Source organism: Solea senegalensis, linkage group LG4 (assembly GCF_019176455.1).
Source record: "Solea senegalensis isolate Sse05_10M linkage group LG4, IFAPA_SoseM_1, whole genome shotgun sequence".
In the NCBI taxonomy this organism is placed as follows: domain Eukaryota; kingdom Metazoa; phylum Chordata; class Actinopteri; order Pleuronectiformes; family Soleidae; genus Solea; species Solea senegalensis.
Genome location: NC_058024.1, coordinates 22,630,077 through 22,656,993, shown reverse-complemented (window position 1 = coordinate 22,656,993; position 26,917 = coordinate 22,630,077). Strand labels below are relative to the sequence as shown.

The 26,917-nt window shown below is 41.0% G+C and overlaps 1 protein-coding gene across 1 annotated transcript in view; it reads left to right on the top strand.

Annotated features, from left to right (window-relative positions):
* foxj3 (forkhead box J3) overlaps positions 1-26,917 on the top strand; it is a 77,720-nt gene that overhangs the window by 33,772 nt on the left and 17,031 nt on the right. The window contains exons 2-3 of the mRNA XM_044024492.1: positions 794-1,306; positions 25,072-25,146. Of these exons, the coding sequence (XP_043880427.1) occupies positions 986-1,306; positions 25,072-25,146 (396 nt within the window). The 5' untranslated portion in view covers positions 794-985. The remainder of the gene's footprint in view (positions 1-793; positions 1,307-25,071; positions 25,147-26,917) is intronic.

Genomic DNA, 26,917 nt, shown 5'->3' with positions numbered 1-26,917 from the left:
TGTGCGAGCATGCTTTGTCAAGAGAAAATTCCCACAACTTGATGAGGATTCCTCAGACCTCCGCCTGTTCTGTTTTTTTTTTCTTCCCTTCAGCTAGACTGCAGTGTCATCTTGCTCGGGATATTTTTTCTCCACATGCCCCAGTTCACCTACATTTGTAACTTTAGGCCTCTCTACGCAGCCCCTCTATTTTAAGATCGTGAGGGGAGTGTGCCGTGAGGGACAGAAAGACAGGCTGTTGCTGGCAGCACTCTGCACAGCACGGCCAACACGAACACGGCCTAGGATAATTTGCGAGACGATACTGACTGGCTTGTTGATGGCAGAGGCTCTGTTAGGGGGAAGAAGGGGAGGAGGCAGGCAAGCTGGCAACAGGGAAGAAAGGAGAGGGGGGTTTACTATCCTCAAGAGAGTCGGAATTCCTCCTGAGCCATTCCCCCATTTGGCTGGCAGTTGTGAAAACAATTGCCTGGCATTTACTCTCTTTGTGTGCAGATGGAGTCCCAGCTATGAGTCAGCTTTAAGACCAGCAAGTGATGGAGAAAGTGGTGGGCTTGTGATCTTCTGCACAGCGAATACAACCAGACTTTGCAGAGACACAGACCGGTGTTATTGATGTTGGGAAAAATAGTTTTCACCAGCTTCCTCACCTTAACTTACTTTTGTTACTTTTGCAGTATTGGTATTGCTTATGTATATTACCTTTTTTTTTTTTTTACCCAATGTGAAGCTGCTCCTTGTAACCAAGGGTATTTGGCTAATGAATGCATTTCTTTGTTCTGTTTCTCCACAGTTGACCTTCAGAAGATGCTCTGCTAATGTCCTGAGCTGAGGGACCCCTGACTTCACCCTCTAGCTGTTACTTGCCTCAGTTTGTTGCTTAAACCGTGATCAACTCACCATCAGTCAGCGAACGCCGACAGCGACCACCACCACCACCTCCACCTTTTCCCCACCCCCCCCTCTTGCCCAGCCTGCCGCCACCATGACGTCGGAACTGGAGAGTAGCCTGACCTCCATGGATTGGCTTCCTCAGCTGACCATGCAGGCGGCCATCCGCAAGGCGGATGCTCAAAATGCCCATGGACCAGGCATGGGCAAAAAGAGTACCCTACTGGATCCTAACACCACGTTGGACCAGGAGGAAGTGCAGCAGCACAAAGACGGCAAGCCGCCCTACAGCTACGCCAGTCTCATTACGTTTGCTATCAACAGCTCGCCAAAGAAGAAGATGACTCTGAGTGAAATCTACCAGTGGATCTGTGATAACTTTCCCTACTATCGGGAGGCGGGCAGTGGCTGGAAGGTAAGAAAGAGTTGCATCCACCCTTCATCTGTTGCATAGGCACACTTACAGTAGGTAATTCTTAACATAGCATTATGATGGAATGTGGACAAAGCAACACTTTTTTGATTTCAAAGCTTTAAACACGGTTTGATTGAACTGTTGAGAGGTTTTTCAGAGGAGTTGAAATTCATTTTCTTTGACTTAAATCATTGTTTCGTGGGTGCTCTGTATCTTAAGTCCATCTCCAAAGTGAGACCCCTATGGTAATCACCACTGTCACTTCTGAGAAAGCTTAGAGAGAAACTATGAGTACGCTGGTGAAAAATGGTTCAGCCCTGAGAGAACCATATAAAGTTTAAAACCCTGGATTAATATTCAGAGAAGTGGCCCCTATCTGTGCGAACACAGACTAAATAGCCCATTCATGGGTGGTATTATTCATTGCAGATGCCTTGATAGGAGAAGGCCATTATGCAGAAAGAGAGAGCCAGTGCTGTGTCATCATCTCAAGGAGCCCATGATATACCGAGATGAAGCTATGCTGATTGCCTTTTAAAGGGCCCAGATGGAAATTGATATTAGAATGAGTTTTTCAATCAGTCGACGTTTATTGGAAATAGAATCTTAGGCACTGCTTTATTGCAGTCAGACAAGATGTATGAAGCCCATTTCCTGGGGCGACAAGATCTGGCATGTGTACAGGCTGTGTGTGTGTACTTGTACTTGTATTTATTACTTCTTAAGGACCTTTTCTAGCTGTCAGGACCAGTTGCCCTCATAGGGACTAAACCCTGGTCCTTGTGAGGCAGAATCAGATTTCTGAGAAACTGGCTAAATTTAGGCTTAGATTTAAATTGTGGTTAGAGTTAGGCATTAATTAGTTATGGTTATATATAGGTCGTCCAAATGAAATGAATTCAGTGCAGTGTCCTAAGAATAATAGCTTTTTGCAACATGTGTTTGTGTGTGTGTGTGTGAGAAAACATGTTTTACTATAAATGGCATGATTTTTCCTCGAGATGTATTTTGTGAAGAAATGTATTTCGATTTGTTTTTTTTTATTTTGCCACCTTTGTTTCCTCTTTTACCATCGTCACTTCTTATTTAGTTTCAGCATAATGTGTTGTTAGTCTGCATGTATTATTACTGCACTGAGTTTACACTGACCTCCACATTCTGCATGCCCTTCTCACACTATATTTTTTAGATAAAACAACAAAGTGATTGATAGAGCAAATTAATCTAAGCAGCTGGTCTGAGCAATCAGTTTTGTAGTTACCAAAATGATTTTATTCACTTGTATTAGGGTACGCATGGAAGCTCGTCATAATAATAATGCAGGGTCATTGGAATAGAAAGGTGTGTTTTCATAAATGCACTGATGCAAACAAGTTTTTGAATTGTTTTAATTTATAACCACAGTACCCGACCAACTTTTTATAATACTTATAATACTCTTAAATAATTATTACTGTACGTGTGTTAGATCATGAATTCGATGATGAATTCGAAACATTTCCCCGGTAAAGAAAGAGTGACTGTACTTGTGGAAAATGTGCGACTAGGTAAAGCAAAAGGCACATTTTAATGCAGTGTTGAAAGTCCACAATAATCACAATTTCTGTGTCCCTGTATTTGTAATGGTTGCATCATATGTGATATTAAAGTAGTATGGTTGCGAAAATGTGCTTCAAAAGGTTTTACTTCAAAAGGTCATGCTGATAAGATTAAATTATTTTTATTTCACAAGAATAATCTACTCTACGAGCAGCGTTGTGATGCTTAAATGTGAAAGGTTTCCTTTTCATTATCATGAGATGTTAATACTTGACGTAACTGAAATGGTGGGTATACGAGCGACTTGGAGAATTAGTCATCTTTAGTGGAGATTGGCGCCCTTCAAGTACTTTCTAGTTTAGTAAAAGCTTGCGTAGATGAAAAGATCCTGGCCTAAATGTGGGCAGCATCTGTAGAAATACCCATCACATTTAAAAGTGAGAAAAACCACATCACTCTAACCAGGATGCAGTGCAGCACAGGAAACGCAGAAAAACCAGAATGAAGATATGCTCACAGTCTAGAGCCTGCGTCACTATTTTCTCAGTTCTTGTTAAAAGGGTGTTTTCCCTGTCATAATTTTTTTTTCTGAGAATCTAAACTGCTGAAATAAAATAGTGTATAGTGCGTGAGCGCGTTTATAGGTATGTATGTACAGTAATGTGCAAAAGTGGCATTTTGATAGGAATGATGTGACTGAAAGTTGGTCGTCTTTATAAGCAAGCTGTCAATGACTACGTTTACACGCACAGCTCAGTCGAGCTGCGGCCGTAGCTCGACTGAGGTCAGGCAATCAGATAACTCGCTGAGTACGAGTATACATGTGGAGGAGAAATTTGATTTATTGACTCATATTGACTCATATTTATTGACATTGTTGGGGCTGTATCTCTCTCTATAAGCTAGTGCTATGTAGGGCTGTCGACTACATAGCACTAGCTATGTCGACCAGTTGACTCAAATTCTGATTGGTCGACTTTTTGCCGTGTTAATTTCATACAGTCTATGGTTAATTTTATTTCATCAACAGGAACGTACCAAGTGCTAATGGGAGTGTTTTCAGAGCACCCCTGTTTTACAGGTAACAGCGTGTCTTCAGAGAACACCCCCCTTTTTTCAGTATTTTGGATTAGCCCAACCCACAAGAGACAGATAGATTAAAGAACGTCCGGTGGTTTTATTTAATTTTGAGTGTTTCATTTTAGGCTACAGTCAGTCCTCTAACATCCATGACAAAGATATTGGCAGTGTGGCAGCATTTTACAAAAATAGATGGCGGGAAAAAATCGAATGCAAAGTTTGCAAGCAACAGTTTGCAAATTGCAGCTCGACTACAAACATGGTATATCATATAAAAACGGTAAGCTAACTTGTCTGCGTTATGTTGCTCTGTCCGTTTTTAGTATATGAACATATCAGAATTGTCATATTTCAATGTTTTAGTATAATAATCGTTGATTTCGCTTTATAACTCGCCCGCAACAATGGCAGCATGGAGCTCCTATGTTCAGTGACGCTCTGTGCGAGGACATGCACAGCCAAATAATTGAAATATTCTTCAACAGTTCTTGCGCTGGTATCACTAGTTGACATAGTATAGATTAGGTCACACTGGACACTTTAAACTATAATAGCTGTGTTTTGTGAAACATTTGTTATTTTAAAACTTTATACATGTTCCAATAAAGCGATTAAGAAATAATTATACTGTATGATTATTATGACATTGATAAAACAACAAATCTTGGGTGGCTTAAGACTTGCGCAGTACTGTATATATTATGGCTGTCAAGTGATTACATGATCTGTGATTAATGAATGTAAATTAATCTAATGCATTGATTTTTGCTGTATTTAAAAATAGTTTCAAATCCAATTGACTTTGAAAGATCAATCAATGAATAATCGACATAAATCTCTGGGTTTAATATCTCTTTTACTTCAGAGCAGATACAAATGAGAAATGCTTAAAAACTCTGCAAGGCATGGTGTGTAACATTTAGCAACATTTATTAGTGAGGTTGCATGTTGCAGATAAACATCCCTCACCTCACCCTTCCAAATCTGTTGGAGAACCTAGACGCCGTATATTCAGTTTATTCGTGGGGGATTTGTAATAACACGGTTGTCCAAAATGGTAGCTTCGGTAAAGTAAACCTGGCTCCTGCTAGATACAGGAAATCTGGGGTCATCAAAAGCATTTCATACAACCAGGTGATTGTACACGCATAAAAACATACACATAAAAAACGCAGTAAAATGATTTTATCTTCAGTTGCTGCCAAACACTGGACCTTAAACAAATATGCTGAACTCTGCAAGTTATTCAAAACTGCTTTGCAATTAAGAAGTAGATGGTGATGAGACGGATGCTCTCAGTCTGACATGATGTATGGCTACAAATAAGTGCTGTGTTCGGTTAAAGACGGCACATGTAGTGTCGGCGCTGATGTATGTGAGACTCTGTTCGCTGTTCGCTATCTCTGAGCTCAAGCAGCAGCAGCAGCAGCAGCAGCAGCAGAAGAGTTCACTGCTGGAGGTGAAGGAGGAATAGAACTAGCAACAGCAGCAGCAGAGCAGGAGCTCTGTAACCTCCAGAGAGGACGGGTAGATCCATTCATGTTAGAGGGATATGGGACAAGTTAGTACAGAGGAAGGGGGACAATTTTATTATTTTTAATTTAATGTGGCGTTCCACAGACTGTCATGCATCATTGTTAACCCTCATGCACAGGCAAAAATGGATGACAGTGGTCTGTTTCAGTGGACTTCTATGCACGGGGCACAGCATGTGGGTTCTCATCCGCTCAGGGTGAATAACATCTCTAAAGATTCGTATTGACTCTCATAATAAGGCTGCTGGAAGATTAATAAAAAGAAGACTGTGATGATAATAATAAAGAGAGGCTACAGAAAGACTACAGTGTTCATTTTATTGTATATAGCTATAAACTATAAAGATGTTAACCTAACCTCAACAATGATTTCATTGTTCTATAGAGTAAAGAAATTAAGAAAATCTTGTTTTAATAATGAAAAAAGCTTCAAACCGATTAATCGATTATCAAAATAGTTGATTAATAATCGATTATTCGTGTTATTGTTTCAGCTGTAATTTATTTCCTTTAAAACACTCGTAAAAACACCTGATTGTGATGCTGTAAACTGTCTAACATGCAATATATGTAGTAGTAATGTTCATCCTCCACCGTGACTTGAACTGTTGTACAGATCCACATATCATGTGACTGAGTATGCATATACGTAATTAGAAGCATTGAGGTCGGGTGAAGTCTTATTGCTTCTATGTTCCCCATGGAGATCACAGGATTTTGGGACTATGTCCACATTTTGGGACTATGTCCACACGTGCGTCTATTATGCATGATAATGCGAGCTGCGTGGGCAAGGATAAGAGTGGGCCAATCCGAGCATCAGCAACTCATTTAATCCAAGAAAATCCATTAGCCTGCACTTTAAAGAATGTCGAAAAATGCTGTCCATAAAAATAAAATTCACGGTCGAAAAAATGTGAATGCCACCTTCAAGAGTGCAGAAGTGATTGGCGTCTATGAACAAGCAATTAGATGGTGCTTTTCTTAACACCGTCTCCAGCTCTTTTAGATGCTTTTAATTCATATTGTGCAGCTTTATGTTCTCAGTGTACACTGTAGCTCTCCTCTCTGTCTGTGTCTTGCATAAAAAGCATGTTTCCGTCAATATCTGCCAGATTACTTAAGGATATTTTTTTATGTACTTGTATTTCAAAATGTATATTTCCAAGAAATGCCGAGGCCTTTCAGTTCTGTGCTCGGGCTCTAATGCAGTAAAACTGTGTCTATTTGTTTTTGTCCATATTTTCTTTGTCACATCTCATACCTGTTTCTCCAACTGTAAAGCTTTTACACTCAGCATAAGCTGACCCGTATGACTCCCCAGAGATTAAAAGGTAAACGGGAACAGGAAAACATGTCTTTCTAACTGTCTGGAGCACTTTGCAATGGTGCGACTTGAAAAGCTATTTAGACTTTGGGTCAGAATCAGCATTTTGGGAAAACCATTGGAACATAAATAATGGAATTTGATTTGAATGTATAAATTCAAGTCAATTAGTAATTAAATAAATGGAAATTGCAGCTAAATAAAATTCTATAGTCACCCCTTCTCAAGTCTGCTCTCCACTTATGCAGGCGTGCGTGTCATAAATCACAAATCAGCGCTCACTGACTTTTGCCGTTAGTAAAAAGTCGATGCATAGATGACTTGCAGGCGTTAAGCTTCAGCACACTTCAGTGAGGCAGCTGCAGAGGGGGGATTCCCCTTTGTTACCCTTTTACCTATGTGCATCATGATGGCCAGTTACTGTAAGTCTTTGTCAATTAGAACACAATATATAGTAAATGCCTGTGAAGTGATTACAACATCAGTTTTCTACATTTGAATATTTATTTTATTTATATATCCAAATGCAGACTTTCATCTCTTAGGTGTTGCTGCAGTTATTCCTTCATCGTGTGCAAGCTAATTCAAACAAACAGCCTCCTTAATGCAAGTGAGCGTACGTTTTAATGCACTCCGACTGTGCGCCGTTCCCTCCGCTTCGGCTCTAATCGGCCTGTCGGAAAATGTGAGACTTTGCTCTGATAAGCTCAGCAAAAGACAGGGCGACACTTTGTGTGATTTTCTTTTCTGGTGTATTTTCTGTTTAAAGAAAATAGCGAGGAACAGTATTGAATAAAGAGACTCCAGGTACACAAACATTGACCTCCACGCTGATCTCAAACCTTCTTCCAGCTCCTCATAGGCTCACTTCAGGCAAAGTGTGTGAATTCCCTGCTGCATTTCTTCCACAAGAAGAATGCCAAAGAAAATCTGGAGCAATTCTCAGTTTTTTTAAAAAATGCTTGAAATGTTTGCTCTTGAACTTTTGAAAAGATTGTTGCTACTGGCATGATTTATTTTTCTCATCCACACCTGAGTACAGGAAAAGAAAATTAGCTGAGAGAAACTGTAAGGTGCTGTTTATTACCCAACAAACATCTCCCACTGCATTTTCACTGAGGTCCGTAGCTCTTACATGATCTTGTTAACAGGAAAATGTAGCTTTGGTCTGTAAATAGTCCAATGTGCAGAGATGGGGCACAGAGCTGCCTCCTGCAGGGGCCCTGGACTTTGCTTTGATCTCATTATAAAATGCAAATACACAGTACCCTATACAGATCAAAGGTTCAACTTCCCATTGGATCTGAGGCTTAATAATAGCAGCCTGGAGCAGTTTTCTCTTTTTTAAGAAGCAATTTGGGTAGCTACTGGTCCTCTAGGACATTATTTACTCTGGAGATAATGTTTTTGCTTCTCACTAGTGACTAGTCACAGCTCAGAAAAACCCTGCTCATGTTGCTTATTTAAATAAGATTGGCCAGGTATGAGCATTTGCACTTACACTTCCTGCCCTATCTCCTCACTCAAGCTTAGGGTTGCAGGGCCTGAAATGTGAAAGTGTAAAATTGCTTTGGTGCGAGATACCGTCATCTACGTTTTCAACCGGGGCCATCATTACACCGTAAAGACGGCGTTTAAAGTTCAAGCACTCTGCTGAATTCTTTAGCAGAAACAGTTTATCGAGAGTTTCACTTTCACCTCATTTCATAAGTGTCTCTTTTTTCCTGTCCAGAGTCATATGCATCAGGTAGTATTTTTTTCATCACTTTTGTCTCATCGCGGGTTCCTTGTTAATTGTAGAGACAGTGAAAGAGGCTGTGCACGCTTGGTGCCGACTCTGTCAGGTGGTGGGAGGGGCTGTGATTCACTCGGCAGCCAGTTTGATCCTGCTGTGAGGCGGGTTCCCGTGTCAGGAAGCTCCAGCCTGGCCACCCGCCCACCAGCCTCACCTTACGCCCGCCTACCGGCGCCCCACCGCTCACGCTCTGGCCCTTAGAGTGGGCGGGAAGAGCAGGCTGGCAGGCCTTGGCACGGATACATTTTGGCAGGAGCTGCTGTCCCCACACTGAGTGAAGTGCTGACTGCAGAGCAGAACATAAAAAGCCGGAGGCTTGTATCACTTCCCCTTGTGGCCTGCAGGCTTGTGTAGAGATGTTGGCTTCAATTTTACTTGAAGCTGTAGCTGTCTTTTTGGCAGCCGGGCAATAACCTCTTCAGTCATCCCCTATATATGTGTCCTCTGTTATCATTTTAAACAATCATTAACCCTTAACAGCTCCCCCATTACTTTTTTTCAGTGTGATGCAGCAGCCCGTTGTAAAAGCTGTTGACCATGGTGATCAATTCAGTGAACTTCCTCCTTTGTGATAATGAGATCTGTTTAAGTCAATTCTTGACTATACCTTTTGTGTCCATGTTAACACTCTGTAATGACTGGATGAAGGTTTAGGATCCACGTTACTTTGTCTTTTCCAGAGCTGTGCATTTATGTGGCGACTGTACTGAGATCATCACCTCCAGCTGGTCATGCCTTTGCTTTGTCACAGATCTGTAGTCTGTAACACTTTTTTGGGGGTAGCTACAAACGTGCGAGGACTTGGAGGTGCAATTCAGAACAACTCATAGCTGGAAAAATCATTAACCGCTTCTGAGAATCTTCAGAGGGAAGATGAATGGCCACAGGGAGCTGCTTAGAAACTCTTTAGTCATTGTTTCGTGGCAAGGGACAGATTTTTAGACAGAAACGGCGCTTTTGCTTTGCTTTTAATTTAAATCTCCATTTGAATAGCCTTTTGCCCTCCATCATTTTTCTGCATGGCTGGCTGTCATCTCTGAGGGACTTTGTACAGTAACATTGCCGAGAATATGTGTGAAAGTTGCCGCACCACATCATGAATTCTTTGAAGACGAATCAGGAATCTGCCGAATGTGAGTTTTCTTTTTTTCCCTCTTTTGAGGGGGAATAAAATAAATAACAGGTATGTTGTTTGGAGAAGAGACAAATCTTGAGTTTTAGATTCAATTTTGATTTGCAGTTCTGCCTTTTCAACTTTGATTTTAATAAATGTTAATAAATCTTTCAGTCACCGTGAAAACGTATGAGGAAGATGAAAATAATAGACTGGAATAACAGGGTGGCATCATTCCATTCAGTTTAATTGTTTTCCTAAACTCCGACATCTCCCGTCATGTTTGAGCATGCATTTAAAAAAAGAAAAAGAAATGGCCTCAGAGTAAACTACCTCTTCTATCAAGTCACCTATCCGTCTGCCTTAACACGCACTATCACTGTACACAGTCAGAGCATCTGAATGTATTAGTTTAGTAATTGGTTTGAGTCAAATCGTCCCTGTCATAACACTGCTAATAAGACAGCAACGTCAGGCTGAATAAATGGAGGAATAACATAATGGCCATTCTGCTCTTGAACGTCAGTCTACTGCTGTTTACACTGGGATCGCAGATGGTGCCTTTTAACATAGCCTCTTGTATGTGCACTGATTTTTGCCCTGACAAGGAGGAGGATGAGGAGGAGGAGGAGGAGAAAGGAGCGGGCTGTACTGATGAATTCTGCATGCTATAAATAGATCACACTCCTTGGAATCCACCTTTAACACTGAAGTTTGCCCTGTTAAATTCATCTAAGCTGCGTCAGAGTGGCGAGTGCAGCCGCTGGTTTTCGTCTGTATATAAAATAGTTTTTAAATGGTTTTGTTTCATTTTGACAAATGTATTTTAGTGTCAGTATGAGTTCTTTTTTGTTAAAATTAATCTTGGTCTCTTTTTTTTTAATTATTTTTATGTAATTAGTAATATTCATAATTAAGGTAGTAGCCTGTTCTCCCCGAAGAGTGGTTGCCTCCTGTGAAGCTTGCAGCTAATTTATCTGCCTACACTGTAGCATATACACAGTGTTTTTCTTTCTGGATATGAAGGAGGCAACAGCACTAATTAGCAGAGGCTGGAGATGGATCTTAAAAAATAAAAATTCTACAGCAACCTGAGATTACTGATATGGTTAAGGTCTGTAGCTCGACTGATTTAAGCTCTTCACGGAATATTTACTCAGTCTGGGAGCAGAGCCATGCTGCCTTGCATCCAGACTGTAGGGCATTTACATCTAATAAGTCGTAGACTGGCCCTGATGATTGGCATGTTGATAAAATCTTTGTGGCAAGTAATTATCGTGGGGATATGTCTGGCCAATGTTGTTCCATTTTTTTCCCCTTTGTTTTAATCCACCCCCTCTCTTCTATGGCAACAATTTAACCCCCATCACCACCGTTGTCAGTCTCTCGCAGCTAATGGCTTCACTCGGCTCCTCCCAATCCATGGAATTAAAATTTCAGTTTTTTCTGTTTGGCGTTAAATGCGGCGTACTGATGAAGATGTCTCTGTCACGTGGATGTATAGGAAAGAAATGTGTAGTTCTCTGCCTTATCAGTGTCGCGGGGTGGCTGTCTCTTCTCCCAGAGAGATATTTGATCATCCTGCTGGTGCGTCCTCAGTGGGGTCAGCAGTCTGTGAAAAGGGGACAGTGACACAGCTGTGGCAGTCGAGTGGAACTAGTGATGGATGACATGCCAGATTGGGCCCCGCTGTCTTTCCTGGGCGCCTGTATTGACAGACGCTGCTCTCACATTCAGCATCAGCAGGGCTAATCGTGGGTTATTCTGGCCACAGATGTGACGCGTGCATTTCGCTTCTGTAATTGGTCATTTGTCAGTGTGACATATTCTCAAAAAGTAGGTTTCTGTTCGCCCACAATATTGAATGAAACTTGCTGTAATTGATGAAAATTACCAATAACTCAAATTTGAATCTCAGAGAAGCAGTTGCTGTTTTGCAGATTCAGTGTAAGGAAGATCCACTTGGATCAAAGTGTTGCAGGGCCTGCATTGATGAAAAAAAGTTAAGGTAATGCTACTTGAGATTTTTTTTTATCATATTTTATCCACACTTGTAAAATGGTCCCAGAGAGGTAAAATCTTAAAACATCACCTTTGTTTGTATACAACTAATAAGCTTACAACTAATAAGCTACTTTGGGAAAACGATGATGTCACAGCCCCACCTCTCTCTCTCTTGTACTTGCATTCGCTATCTCTGTCATTGGCGTTTTCCTCTTGTGTTTGGGGCATGTGTGGTCTATTTGCTTTATGATAATTGTATTTTCTTTCCTTAATCTTAACTGTTATTTTGTTTTCTGACTTGCATTTTTACTTTTTTTTAAACCCTTTATCACTGCATTATCATCGGTATTTTACAGCCACAGTTTGCTGCTGCCGTCCGTGAAAAACATTCACTGGTCAATTCATTTTTGGATTTACTCTCTTTATATACCCTAGGTGTGCCACTATTGCATATATACAGTATGCTTATACTGACCAAGTGCAATGAAACTAAATGTAATCATTTCAAAATCACATTCATTTTCGTGATCTGTTTCTGCCACTCAAAAAAAAAGAAGAAAAAAAACTGGTCTCTTTTATTAATGTTTGGTCCTTAGATCTTCATCAGGCAAAATGAATTAGGACTGGAGCAGCAAACGGAGGTTAAAACTGTCATTTAGCCAAGGCTCTGTTTACAAACTGTAATTCAAAGGATAAATATGAAGACAAGTGGAAATGGTGTTCATGGTTTTTTTTGTTTGTTTTTTTTTTCCCGTGTGTGTGAACTGAGTGATTTTATCCAAAGCCTTACTCTAAGCCCTTCAGTCTGTGCTTCACCACCCACAAGGCCACAGCCTCTCCCCACCAGTTAATTGCATCTGAATTAGCCCATTAATGTGGCCGTGTAGAGAGATGAGGGGGTGCACTGAGGTGTCTGGCCTCTTTTGACCACTGCAATGTATTATTAATGGGTCAGTAAGTCTGGCAGCTCTGCATTAACTTGGCTAATGGACTGTAGGGTGGGTCTGTGATTCCCTTTCAGAAGCAAATCAAATCTAATACGTATTACAGAGAAACTGCTATTCTTAGGCCCTTTTTTTATAGTTTGCGAGTAAGGGCAGAGTGATTACTTAAAGCTTTGCTTCTTACCATTGCTGACAGGTTGCCAAGGGAGTCCAAGGCTGCATCCACACTACAACAATTGTGCAATTTTGTTTTGAAAGACACTGTGTCTGCTACAGTAACGCCTGCCGTCCAGATCAACCCCAGGTTTTTTTTTTTGCAGCACCTGAAGAAGAAACGGAGAAGTTAGGTTCTGGTTTTAGTTTGAGAACACTACTGTCTCTACACTGACTCTACGTTCAGCTGTGCCAGTGTTAGAATTTTAGTACAATTTTCTGAAAATAAGTTAACAAATACCGAGAGGATCATTTGCTTCCTGTTTACACTGGCACACGCCTGTCCGGTGTGGGTTAGTGACCATGGGAATTATGTTCTCTAGTAGCATAGATGGAGCCCAGTGTTCATCATCAATGTCATCCGAGCTCAAGATAACTCTGAGTCATTTCCCTGTGTATCTCTGTGTTTATCCCATGGACATGTGCAGTTCTGTACTTTGCTAATGAAAAGCCGAGCATCCGATCAGATTAATACGGATGATGTTAAATGGTTTGTTTTATTTCTGCTTGAACAGCACCCTGCAGGCCAAGTGTTTTCAGTTAGCCTGGGGATTGTTACGTACATGTACGACTGCAGTAGAACCCCACATTTTTTGACAGATGCACAAGTCTGTTGTTCCTAAGAATGTCTAACGGTGCCAATGTAACTCCACGCTGTTGTTTAGTGATCAGTTTTAATAATGGACAGACAACGTTGTCACAGCAACATTCAAATGTTGTGTACGTTTCCCATATTGCACAAATGACATGGTTTCTAGTCTAATAGACCGCTGACCACTGCCATTCAACCATCAGGGGCAATTTGAGGTTCAGTGTCTTACCCTAAGATACCAAAGCATGCACAGACCTGAGGAGAACTCATGATTAGTCAACCAGCCCTTTTACCTCCTGATCATTGACGATTGCTCCTTTTCTGCCTCAGTCCAGTGTGCATTTAGCTGGTGGTTGTGTGTTATTTGCTCGGTATCCCATTTACATTTACACTGTAGAAAAAAACACTATTGTAGCATTTCAGTTGTACATTATTATCACGCTGTCTTGTTCTAGTTGTTCATTTCCCTGTTTCAAGGACCAGCAATTGACACGGCTCCTGATCCACAGCTGTTGTTGGCGATAGTCACTATTTGTTTCTCAACAAAATATGAAAATGTAAGGATGGAGAAGCATTTCATTCTTATTTATTTGGATTCCTGATGTTAGCGTGCATACATCGACATGTTTACATAGACATGCAGGAAGAATAAAAGGCCCCCTTTCATTTGAATGTATTTTCAGAAGCACTTGTACTTTGCATTTCCTCTTCCAAACATCTTGGTAAAATTTGACCCTTGAAAGTTAAGTGTGCATAGAAGAGAATACACACTGAAGTAGCACTTTAAAGGCTCTCAGTGTTGTTACTTAATTTGTCTAACTCTTAAGTGGACAGTTGGCAGTACCCTGTCACTATTAGTAGCTACAGTCCGTTCTTCATTGTTAGTGGGCACTGTAGTCAGCAGGCTGCTGTGAGCCATTGTCAAAGGATAGCATCTGAGGCTCCTCTTTCGGCTGATAATTAAGTGGCGTACTGACAAACAGCTTTCATCAGATCCCTCATGTGGAACTGAGAGCATGCGAAGGCTTTCGGGGCGGATAAACCAGAGGACGTCTCTTTGCCTCCAATCTTTCACGGCCGTGTGCTGCCTCTGCATTGGAGGAAGGGATAGAAAATGCACCCTGTGTGGCACAGAAGAGAAGTGGGATCCCGCAATTCCCATAGAACCACACTCACTGTCAGAAAACACATGTCTCCGTGTGATTTTGTCTCTGCTGCAGTGAACTGGTTTCCCTCTTTGTCTTGTAAGTGAGTGACCAAACATGTAGCATGCCATGTGGGAAGTATTTTTTCCCCCCATCTGAGGAGCTGTCAGTGATTTGTGCCTCCTCAGTGCTGACTCAAATTGTGATGACTTTGGGTGCTGAGTGCATGAGAGGAGGTAGACTGACAGGATTTGTGACTGTTTGCTTTGTTATGACAGTGACATAAAATATCTCATAATTACAACTTCCCTCTACGGCTTTATTCCCATAAAATCAAGGGCGGGATCAATGTCAACAGCGTGCTACGTAGGAAACATGTAACATGGAAGAAACATGGCAAACGTACATTTCAAATCATTGTCACGATGCTCAGCTGAAGATGATTTATTAATGTTAGCAAATGTTAACCCAGCAGCTGAAGGGGATTCTAAGTTGTTGTTATATGTGATAACTTTTGCTGACTGGCTGGAAAAGTACAAGCAGACCTTTTTGACCCCCTTTCTAGGCAACTCAGTAGTGTAAACACTGGACCGACTGCTACTTTTCCTAAGGCATATTTTAAATACTTCTTTTTTGTTTGACAAGACATTGAAGTTGACATGTTTAACCCTTTTTCATTGTAGCCGTCTCTTTTGTGCTAAACTAACGGGTTTAGTGTTGAATTTTGTTGTCTGTTACTCAATCACTGCCAATTTCAAAAAAGGTTCACGTCAATCTTTTTTTTCCCTCCTCCTTTCCCTATTGCCAGTGACAACCGTGTTAAAAGTCACTTCAGATGCTCTGAAATAATCCACTTAATGAAATCATGCTTTCTTACTTCTGCATGCCGAACAGTGCAACGGTGCAGCGGTGCAGCAACACCAGAGGTTGTGCAAAATGCTTTTGAGTGCGTGTGTGTGTGTGTGGTTTGGCTTTGAGCGGGGCAAGACAGAACGCTCGAGGCACAAATATCAGCGAAAGAGACGGAGAGAGACAAAGACGGATAGCTCTCTGAAGGACTGTGATCAAAAAAGGCCTCATATGAGTGACTCATGGCTTTTGTTGCAGTGTGACCTGCCATTCAGTGTTGGATTAAGTGAAAATGTTTCCCCCCACAGCTTTTCAGATCTGCTCTGACCGCCTTCCAATTTATGAGGGGAATGCTCGTATTTCAAATGCAGCACTCAAGCCAGGGCTGTAACCTCAAGAGCAAGTACAAAATAATGCAAAAGCTTCTTTCTTTTTTTTTCTTCCCCGCTTGAATTTTTGCAGGTCCATTCCAAGGTTGGCCTTACAGCAACAAAGCAGGTAGTGAAGGGAATGTGGGTGCATGTGCCTGTGTAAGATTGAGTTCAGAACACTTACATTGGCGCTTTTGGTCTCTCACCCCACTGCTTCTATTGAAAAGGGAACATCCTTGGTGCAGCATTCATAAACTTCTTATATTCCACTGGAGAACTAAGGGGGTTTTGTATTGGCTCAGTCAATTGTCTGAGCTCTATAGGAGGCTCTATCCTTGGATTACCCTTGGAAAAATTGCTAGGCAGATAAAGTTGGTTTGCTTTCCTTACCTGGTGCTGTGGAGGATTTACGATGTATTTGCAGACATCTTTGGTTAATGCTTATTTGGCAGTTGTTGAGGCGGTGCTTTAAGTTATGAAATATACTCATACGGATGCCGCTGTAGACAGCGTTTTGTTGTGGGAATATTTGCTTCATCTTACCAGGGCTGTGCCATATCATATGATGTGTATGATATTATAAGGCACATACTGTATATTACGAAGCACGATGCTTTTAATTCACAATAGAAAATAAGAAAATACCATGTTGAGATATAAACAATGTAGTTGCATTGCGATGCTCTGTTTACCCTACTTAAAGTCATACACTCCTCTGTAATCTATGAAAAGGTGTCAAGTAAAGGGCTTTATTCTTTAACAGTACTGTTACGAGGATATTCCTCACATTTAAATTCAAGTTTGAGTTAAAGTAGTCCTCCTGGCTATAGCACAAATATATGTAAGGTTTGGTTTAAAATTAAACAAAAATGTAAACCTACAGTGACTCCATACATCCTGAAGTGCTATGTTATGTTATGTGATGCTAAACAGTGGCCTAAGTAATCTTTATTACACGCTGTATACGCATGAACTGTTGTCCACATGACTTTTGATTAAATCTGTTTTATTTTTTCTATTTGTTGTATTTACAGATTGATTTTAAATGTGTGTTTTTTTGGGGAACAAATTGTAGGTGAGCTTAGAATATAAATTAATATAATATAAGCTCACCTACTCCATAAGCACCTATACCACGTTGCTTTCTTCCACTCAGTCTTTCCTCTTTGCATTTCCTGCAGTGGAGATGTGCGAGACTTCTAGAAACGATACGTCTGTGGAGGCTGAAGCAAAATATCAAACATAGCCGTCATCTCATTTGGCTCTTCTGTAGTTGGAGGAGTTTTTTTTTTGTGAAATCTCTGTTCATTTAAACAAAAGTCCGGTAAATATCTCACTGCTGCAAATGCTCTGTGAGAAGGTTTTAGTTTCATCTCTGTTCTCACTTCTTCTCTTGATAACTTGTTGTTTTTTGACTCCAAACGTGTAATCGCTTATCAAGCTAATTTCTTTCTTGCATGTATTGCCCACATTATATTAGCCTGCCAGTGAAAAATGGGTTTAATTTAACCAAATGCTCATGGTTGGGTGGGGGAATACAATTTCCCCATAGTGTCATCTCCTTCTGTAGAAGTAGCTGTTGAGTTTTAATTACTATAATACCTCAATGTGCTACACTTGATGACCTGCGTCGAGATGGCAAAAGGTTAACGATCATCTTGATTCCTCCCCATTTTCTTTGGTCCTTGCATTATAGATATAGACGTACAGCTCTCCGAGCATGCAGTAACAGGTTATTATATTAATGACACATTTCACCTTGGCATGTATTTTTCTGCGGCAGTCAAGCAAACCTCATGTTTTATTAAAACTACATAGAAGTGGGTAAAGATCAGAGACTGAGGGATTTAAAACCTAGCATGCCAACACATTACTACTGGATGCCAAGGGAGGCAGATCAAATGCTTTGAAGATCACTGGGAAAAAAAAATCAAGTTGAAAATCGTTATAGTTGACTACACTGGTATTTGAGTGTGGGCTTTGGGTCTGCCTGTAGTTTTTCTAGCTAAGAGAGGGAGCTTTGCAGCGTGCATCACATCTGATGGCACGTTTCACAAGTCTGACATTAGGGGAAATGTCACTGTCATCAAAAATGCTCATGCAGTGCTAAATAGAATAAACATGCCTTTACTTGCTGCTTAATATCATTTTTTTGTCACTGGTATCCAAGGAAATATACTAGATAGTTACCTTTGAGCAAGGTGGTTTCATGTGTGTAGAAAAACAGGTGTTTTTTAAGTGTTTTAAAATGCAGCTGTTGCCGTTTCCGTCCAATGAGTCAGAGGAGCCTCGTTCCAATTCATTGCTTTCATTCACGTCACTTCCGCCAACATGTGACCCTACAAAAAAAAACAAAAAATCAATATGGCCACCCACATTGGAAACAGTAATTTCACATCCCTTTTGAAATAGTGAATATTTAAATCATTGACAGCCGCATTGACAGCCTCTGTGATCCTTTTACTGCTCCTGCTGTTGTATTTCAAGCACTGGAAACAACAAAAGCGTCTTCCTCAGCTCGACTTCGGTGATGTCTACATATATCGTATCTACGTGTATCACAGGATGCCAGCGTACCGTCTGAAAACCTAGAATGTTACTATGGGGTGCCTGTCCTGCATAATGAAGACAGACTTGAGTGCAAATCTGGAATCTGTAAAAGACAGCACACGCACTAAAGTTGTCTTAAGATTTGACACAACTCATTTAAGAATGTCAAGTTGGAAGTGCTGCGACTGCCTGAGGGAAACAGCGAACAAAAGAAGGCAAACAGAAACAAAACCAGAAAGAAACCTGAAATGTTTTATTCAACACAGGCCATTCTGTGTTTCACACTTTAGTATTTACAGTTCTGTTCACAGTATACATATATATACAGTATACATGTCGTACATGACCATGTTTACTGCCATCTGGGTAATACCTTATATTCGTTGTGCTATTATTATTTGATTAATTAATCACAATTGTTTTACTCTACTTAAAGGGTTCGTGTCACTGTGTAGAACTGATAAGTGCTGTTGGAATACACCCTTTTCATCATCTTTTTCTAGAGTCTGTTCAGCGTATGTTTCAGATTTCTTACGGTCTTCCCCCATGTGTTTATTACATTCCCTCATTGTAAATCCGGTTTGGCACCTATAAGTGAACAATATGACTATTAGGACAACATTTCTAAGATCCGTTATATCATTTCTATCGAGTGGTAGTCACTCTCTATTTTATATTATTGAATTAGTTCACACATGGACAAATAAACTGAAAAGCATCAATGTAAATATGGTAGAATTAGCACAATATCTAAACTACCGTAGACACGTGTGCTTTGATGGTTGCTGTACTTTTGTTCCTTCCCCACGGACAGAGGCTTGTCTAATATCACAAATCCACAATCTTCTTCTCTCTGAGTTTTCTTTTACTGATGGGATTCTGTAAAAGCACAACCTAGTCTTATCTGCTCGTCAATCGGTGCACCAGATGGAGCAACAACTGTACGGCATTTTGTGAAACAACACAGGAGTTTCGATGCTGGAAGTCAGTGTAACTTCACTGCGACGGCTGCATGAGGAAGTTTTCCCAAAGGAGCTTGTCGTCACGTGAAAAGTATGAATGGAATTAGGGCCCCAGCGCTTCTCGCAGCTAACAGGATTAGATAATTTGATGAGTGCACCTGGACCAACTTTACCTTTCTCTACCTGTGCGTTTGTGTGCCAGAACATTTTATTTAAGTGGTGCCTTGCTAAACGAATACCACGGCATCCCACATGCCTTCCCACACCCACTACAAATAGACAGCGAAGGTGCTACATTCCGAGGCCTTGGTGCACATCCCTGAGGCTGAGGAGTATGTTCTGTGTTGGTGGGTATGTCACAGGGTCCATTTGAAATAACAAAGGCCTAAAAAAAAACTGTAACGTGTGTGTGAGTGAGAAAGAAAGAGACTGATCTACTGATTCACTTCCCATTTCCTTCATTGTGTGTTTGCTCGCTGGACTCGGTTCTTACTGCCAACAATGTGCTTGACTTCATTGCTCTGTACATCCATCTCTTGGTCAGGCTTGGCAAAAAAAATGCATATTGTCAATGAAATTGTCAGTGGGAGTTGCTGAGAATGTTCACACAGAACAGTTTTCTAGTCAAAATCGATGAAAAGTTTACCATTGACCTCCAACAAAAATATTTGAACAAGAATATAGTTGGCAGTATAATAATGACAATTAAAAGTAATTTTCAGGCAGTAAGGTAAGGCTTTTAAATGTGTGTTTTTTGGTCTTAAATTCAAGTATATAGCTTAGTAATATATGAAGCTGAAACCTGGCAGTGTTTGGTTTTTCTTGGAAAACATTTCTGAAACCATATTCACCAATTAATGTCTGGCACTTATATATAATATACTGAAAATTCAATTGTATCCTGTAGCTGAAGTTTTAGTCATTTTGATTTCAGTTCAGACTTTTGTTTATTCATTAGGGTCTGCAGACCCGGGGCTACAATTTACGTCATGATATTTCACTTTAAAGAGCCATACCTCTTAATGTTCGTCCCTGTCATGACTGGTATGTGTGCATACATGTGTCTGTCCCAGCATGCCAAGTTCCCTCCCTTAGGTGGGTGCCTCCTCCTTCCCAGCTATGAAGAGCAGGACTCTGACAAGGCCTGTCCCTTTAACTCACCGTGAACGTTTGACACGCCGAGCACAGAGGTCAGCCTGACCTACTTTCCCCCGGCGGCCCTTCTGCTTAGCCGCAGCTTTCCTCAGCGGGGGGGCAGCAAAGGTGGAGCTGCTAACGCCTCCACTGCTGTCCTGGTGTGTGAAATCACCACCATCTTTTTTGAGACGTGTGTGTGTGTGTGTGTGTGTGTGTCTTGAAGGTGTGTAGGAGGCATCCCACACAGAGCCACTCGCACAGGCCTGCGCTCACTTTGGAAATGTAGTGCTCTGTGGGGGTTGCAGGTAGATGCTGGGCAGCACTTGGATAGGACCCCCCATGCAGCGTGCTTTGTCTTACTCACTTTGTGTACACTGTTCACATCCTCTGACCTGCTCCTGTAATCTTTTTTATATATTCCATACTCTTACACTAACTTTAGTTCACGCAGTATGGTATATATGCACTCTGGCCACTTCATTATCTAATCAGCCAATCACGTGGCAGCAACTAAGGGCATCTAGGCATGTAGACGGGGTCAATATGACCTGCTGAAGTGCAAATGAAGCATCAGAATGTGGTGGAAAGGTGATTAAGTTACTTTGAATGTGGCATGGTTGTGCCAGATGGCACATCTTCACTCACAAGCAATGGTCCAAAAAACTGAAAATAATCCAGTGAGGATGTTGGTAAAAATGTCTTATGGAAGCTCACAGTCAGTGGAGAATAGCCAGACTGGTTTGAAATGATAGAGAGACAAAAGTATTGACAACCAAGGTATGCAGCACCTTGAAGCAGATGGGCCTTAACAGCAGAAAACCACATCAGGTGCAACTCCTGTATGTTTTTAGGTGTCCTTTGTACCTAATAAAGTGGCATGTTAATGTAATGGCTGTTCAGTGTTTACACAGCAGTAATTGGCCCTAACTTATTTTTTTCATCTCTTGTCTCCCTCTTTGGCTGTTGTAAGCAGTTAACATCCCTTTTTGTTACGGTTCATCCCTTTGCCTGCAGCTGACCCACTGCCTGTGGTGTCACACTCACGAGTGTGTCTAAAGCAGTCGAGTTTGTCTTACACAGGATGGGACATCACAGGAACAGGGCCTGTCAAAAGGGCGGAGAGCGCAGGCAGCCAGAGTTCATTAAAAAGTAATCTGCTAATGTAGGGGCAGACATCAGCTGCTTTGCTGTATCAATGATTTAGGCCCAGCAGAAGGTCCTTAAAGGAGAGAGCCACCTCTCTATGTACGTTCAGCTTCTTCTGTCCGCCTGGCATCAAGTGGCACACACACACTCAGACATGCATGGAGGCTGTGAAAGAGAAAAAAAATGTTTTAAGTACTTAAGTGTTTATGCCATTGTACAGATTGCATCACACACTCCCACTCAGACACTCCCCTGCTGGACATGTTTCAGAGTTTTAAAGTGGTATATGCCGGCTCAAAAGAGAGCCTTGTATGCGTTTGTCGCCATCCACTATGTATGCTCTGAACTCTGAATTCACATTGTTTTATTCATCTGCACTAATGTTAAAGTGTGACATGGCAAGAGACCGAGCACAGCTGAAAGGTCGAGGCTTGTACGACAATGCTGTCTCTACAGTGGGCTCAGGCATTGAGATCGCCCCACTCTCAAGCAGGGCAATCAAATAAAAGTTTACAGATAATCTCAAGCAGGGCAATCAAATAAAAGTTTACAGATAATATCAACACGCAATAACTCTGATCATGGATGTTTCCTTGTATTTATTCAAGTAAATATTGCCAATATTATCCACCTTCTTTTAACTTCTCAGGTGAAACTATTTTCTTAGTTATGTGTATTATTTCATGTTAAATTGAATGTATGCTCATCATAATCTTTTGGTTGAATACTCAGGCTCTATGACATCAAGCTTAATCATCCATCCGTCTTCTACTACTTTATTCTCCACATGAGGGTCGTGGGGTCGCTGGGCCAATCTCAGCTGACATAAGGCGTTAGGCGTGGTACGCCATGGACAGTTCACCAGTCCATAGCAGGGCCACATAGAGACAAACAATCATTCACTCTCACACTCACACCTACGGTCACTTTAGAGCAGGGGTGTCAGACTCAAATGACCCGGGCGCCAATGAGCGTCTAGTCTGGTCAAGAGGGGGTTGGACTAACTATTCAGTAGCAAGAACTTAAAATTAAAACACTGTATCCCATCATGATATCGCAATTAAGATATGATATCTGACAAAAATAAGTCTATGATATCAAAAATGACGATAAATAATAATGTTGACAACTGTAATTAAAACGCCAAACAAGCTTATATATTCAATTTAATTTAACTTTGAGTATAATACATATAATGCTGTGATCATTACGACTGAAGTCTTATTATTAGTGTTATAAAAACATTTTTAGTATTATATTCTGTCTTTATTCTATATCTCCTCACTGGCAGCTGTGCCCTGGCCACACACGCAGTGTTTAAAAGAAGACGAGGTCGTGGGCCTGGGCATGTTTTTTTATTATAACTTGATATCAAGTGGTGGGCCGCATGTGGCCCGCAGGCCACTAGTTTGACACCTATGCTTTAGGGTGTCCAATTAACCTATTCCCCATGTTGCATTTTTTTTGAAGCTTGAGAAGAACATGCAGAAAGGCCATTGTTCCAACCGGGCAAAGGCAAGAGTTCGAACCACTACACCAACCGTGTGGCGCTCAAGCTTAATCAGTTAATCAAAAAAACCATCATAAAAGACTGTGTTTTGTGTGTGTGAACCTTATGCTCTTATATGATGTATGATATGATATATGATGTGATGAAGTAGAACAACATGACTTCGTAATTTTTAAGACCACGTGTCTGTTATTACCCTCGATCAGTTTCATTCAATGATGTTTTGTCTTTCGAACGGAGTCAATTTCTTGCGTTGGGATATGCCGGTGTCAAACGCTGAGACGTTTATTCTTGAAAGAATATTCAGCTGGAATGTAGGTCAATTATACTGAATTACTTTCATAGCAAAATATCCTGCAGTATGATGTGGTTCTCTGCTATTCTCCATTCTCATGCTTGATATGCGGCAAATACATTTTTCACATCCTCCTATGCAGTTTTTTATTTTAGCTGCAGGAGTGTTTCTATTGTGTCGTGTAAGGAAACTCTTTAGCCACATTTCTTCTGAAACACAGACTGGAGCCTATTGATCATAAAGTGGTACTTTAGTGTTGTGGGTTATGAATAATGTTTGTCAAGCTCGTGCGTTTGACATTTTGTCTAACTTGTAAATATTTACAATAAATGTATTCACCCCCCTGAATGGAAACAGGGTTGAAATGTCAAGAAGTTCTCTTTTTTAAAACAACTCAAACTGTGTGCAGTTCTACAGTGCAATTGCCGAGGAATACTGCATAGTTTTTTATAAAATGACAGTGCTGGAATCAAATGTTAAGTTTGTGTGTGAAAAACTGGCTTCTATGGGTTCGGTTTGTTCATAGTTCATAGGATCATAGTTGCATAATTTCTTTTGGCCTCGACTTCAAACCTTTTATAACCTTTTTAACGCCTAGAGGGAGACACTGAAAAGATAAAAATTTTTGGTTTGTAAGTTTTACTTGAGAAAAATATTCCCTTTTGGCACAAGCACAGGATTATTTTGACTATGACACCGTGTTTGCCCTCTGCATTTTTTGTCGAAGAAGAGTGGAAGAATTCCTCTGGATTGCACTGGCATTTCGGAGTTCTTTAATTGATTGACAGCATGACAATGAGGCTGTCATTATCATCCCTCCTGTGGTACAATTACATATAGTGTTGAACAAGCAGTCTCTCTCTCTGCCTCCCCCTCCTCCTCTCTCCCTCTCTCTACTTATCTCTTGCATCCGTTAAACTCATCAGAGATTCCTGCAGCTTTTTTTTGCGTGTGGCCATCTGTCAATACCACTCCATGGAGTGGAGTGGAGAAATGTGTGCATACATTGACTGTGTTGGGCCCTCGGCTGGCCTTTCTGCAGCTGGTTCTGAGGGCTTTGCAGTGGCTGGTTATCCCGTTGCTCTCCAGCCCACCTCTACTCCCCAACCAGGCAGCTGGATGAGCCTCCCTCTTCAAAACTGTGGAATAGCTTGTAACACTGTAATGAGTTAACTTTCAAAATGATCTACATAATTTATTTCCTGCCCCCACAGGAGGCAACTGAAGCATTAATTAATATCAGGCCTCGGTATCAGCAACCATCCCAGTGTGGGATTCCTTCTGGCTCCTATTTTTGGGACCCATGGAATTTGATATGTTGTGCTACCACAATGTAGTTTGTTTGACATTAATGAAAACGCTTGCATCCTGGTGGCTTTGTACATGGACTGAGATTATGTATATTTGTTTTTGAGTGAAATCTGAACTGGGCGCGACTGCAGGCCAGGTCTCATGCCACATGAGATCTCGGTCACAGGACCTGTGACTAAACTTAAATGACATATGCTGTCAAGTTATGTGCTCTCATAGCTTCTAGATGTGATATTCACACTTGCTCTACAGACATGTTTTTGTAAGTGTTTCTTTTTCTTTTTTCTTTTTTTTTTAAACATGTTCACTTACTCTGCTTCTCTCTGTCTCTCTGCTTCTCCCACAGAACTCAATACGGCACAATCTGTCATTGAACAAGTGTTTTCTCAAAGTGCCTCGCTCTAAAGATGACCCAGGAAAGGTGAGTTGAGTTTAATGATTCTCACAGCACAATGTGTGTAACTATGAACGCAGTACACAACAGAAAAAAAAAAAGACAAGATTTGACTAAGAACTGCTACCACACTGTATTGGAGCATTTTTTTGCGCATCATGCTATCTGTGGCAGAAAAATGTTAACCTTTGAATGGCTGCCAGGACTCTGACGGACTGGAAATGCAAGCATGCTTGTAATCTGTTATGAACTTCCCGCCTCCACAGAATTGCATTTGAAATGTAAGGATCAGCACAGACAGCAGATGTGGGTGAGGAGAGACAAAAATTAAGACTGGTGGAGATAGGGCTCCAACAGGGTAGAAGTCAGGCCATTTCCATATTCTGCTGTCCCTGAAGTATATTCTGGAGATGCTGAACCACTGAAGAGAAACTGACCTCATTTGCTCTCTGCTCATCTCTTCATCTCTCATTTTTCCTTGTCTGTGAAAGAATGTATAGTCAACTTGTTAATTTGACATTTGAATCTCAGCAGGATCATCTATAGTTGTTCTTTCTTCCCGATTAACTTCGAGTAGTGTCCCCTGATCCACTGGATAGTTCACGAAGAGGGTTCTGTGGTGCCGATAGTATGTAGTATGATGTCGTGCTTCGGTCTAACCATGTGTAGCCTAACCCAGATTTCATCCGAGCACTGTCAGAGCATACGCTACATATGCTGAGGGAACTGCACAAATAATTACACACACATGCACATACACACCAACATATGCAGCAAGAGCTACGCCTAGCTGTGTAGAGGATGGGGACTGAATGCTAATTTCATGTTTTGCTGTAATCCTCTGATATTGACACTCCTGGGAGCTGCTCCACTAAATACAAAATAATCTATTGCTGTATGGATCCCATTCCAAATGCATGGCCAACATGCTCGCATCCTTAATGTTTAATTTGGAATTTTTCCTCCCCCCCCCACCCCCCAAAGACAACTTCAAAGAAGCACTAGCCGCTCTTGATATGTTGCATCAATATTGTAATGTGGCAGGAATATGAGAACTGCTGGTTGGACGAGATAGGAGAGACACGTTACTCTCTGTCAGTCTCTCATTCGGAGATTGTGTAAGAGATGACACACACGCACACACGCGCACACCTACACACACCTCAGAGGTAAATATGCAACCTGCAAAGGCTACCGCTAATAATCTATTTTAATGAAACACAATTATTGGTCTAAAGTTGCCAGGATACTTTTTTTGTGTTTGTCTTCACTATGTTTACACACGAAACAGGAACACCGTAATTCATGTTGATGTATGAAAATGAGCTGCAGCATTAAGGGGAAGAGGACAGGTCGAGTGTATTTTGTTATCAGGACCTGGATTTGAAAAAAAAAAAATTCTTTACACTGGCCTTTGTCTTATAACTGCTGTGAATATTGTTCTTTGCTCTGTTGTTGCCCCAGACTTTGGCAGACACACTCGGCTACAGTGTATCGCAGTATATTTGTGAATAATTTAATGACTCCTTATATGTTTTTTTTTTTTCTTTTTTTCCCCCAACCAACTCTCTGGGGGTGGGTGAAGGAAAATGCAGAAACTCCTCTCCCGAGAGGTTTAACTTAAAGTGTTCTTCCCCCCACTAATTATAAAAAAAACACACCATGCAGCCTGGCTTTGTTTGTGACTTGTAATTTTGAAACATCTGCATCTGCACCTTTGCTTTTAATTCATGAATCTTAACAAAGAGATTGATCACATGCATAGAAATGTGTCTCACCTTTGCATATCATTGTTGAG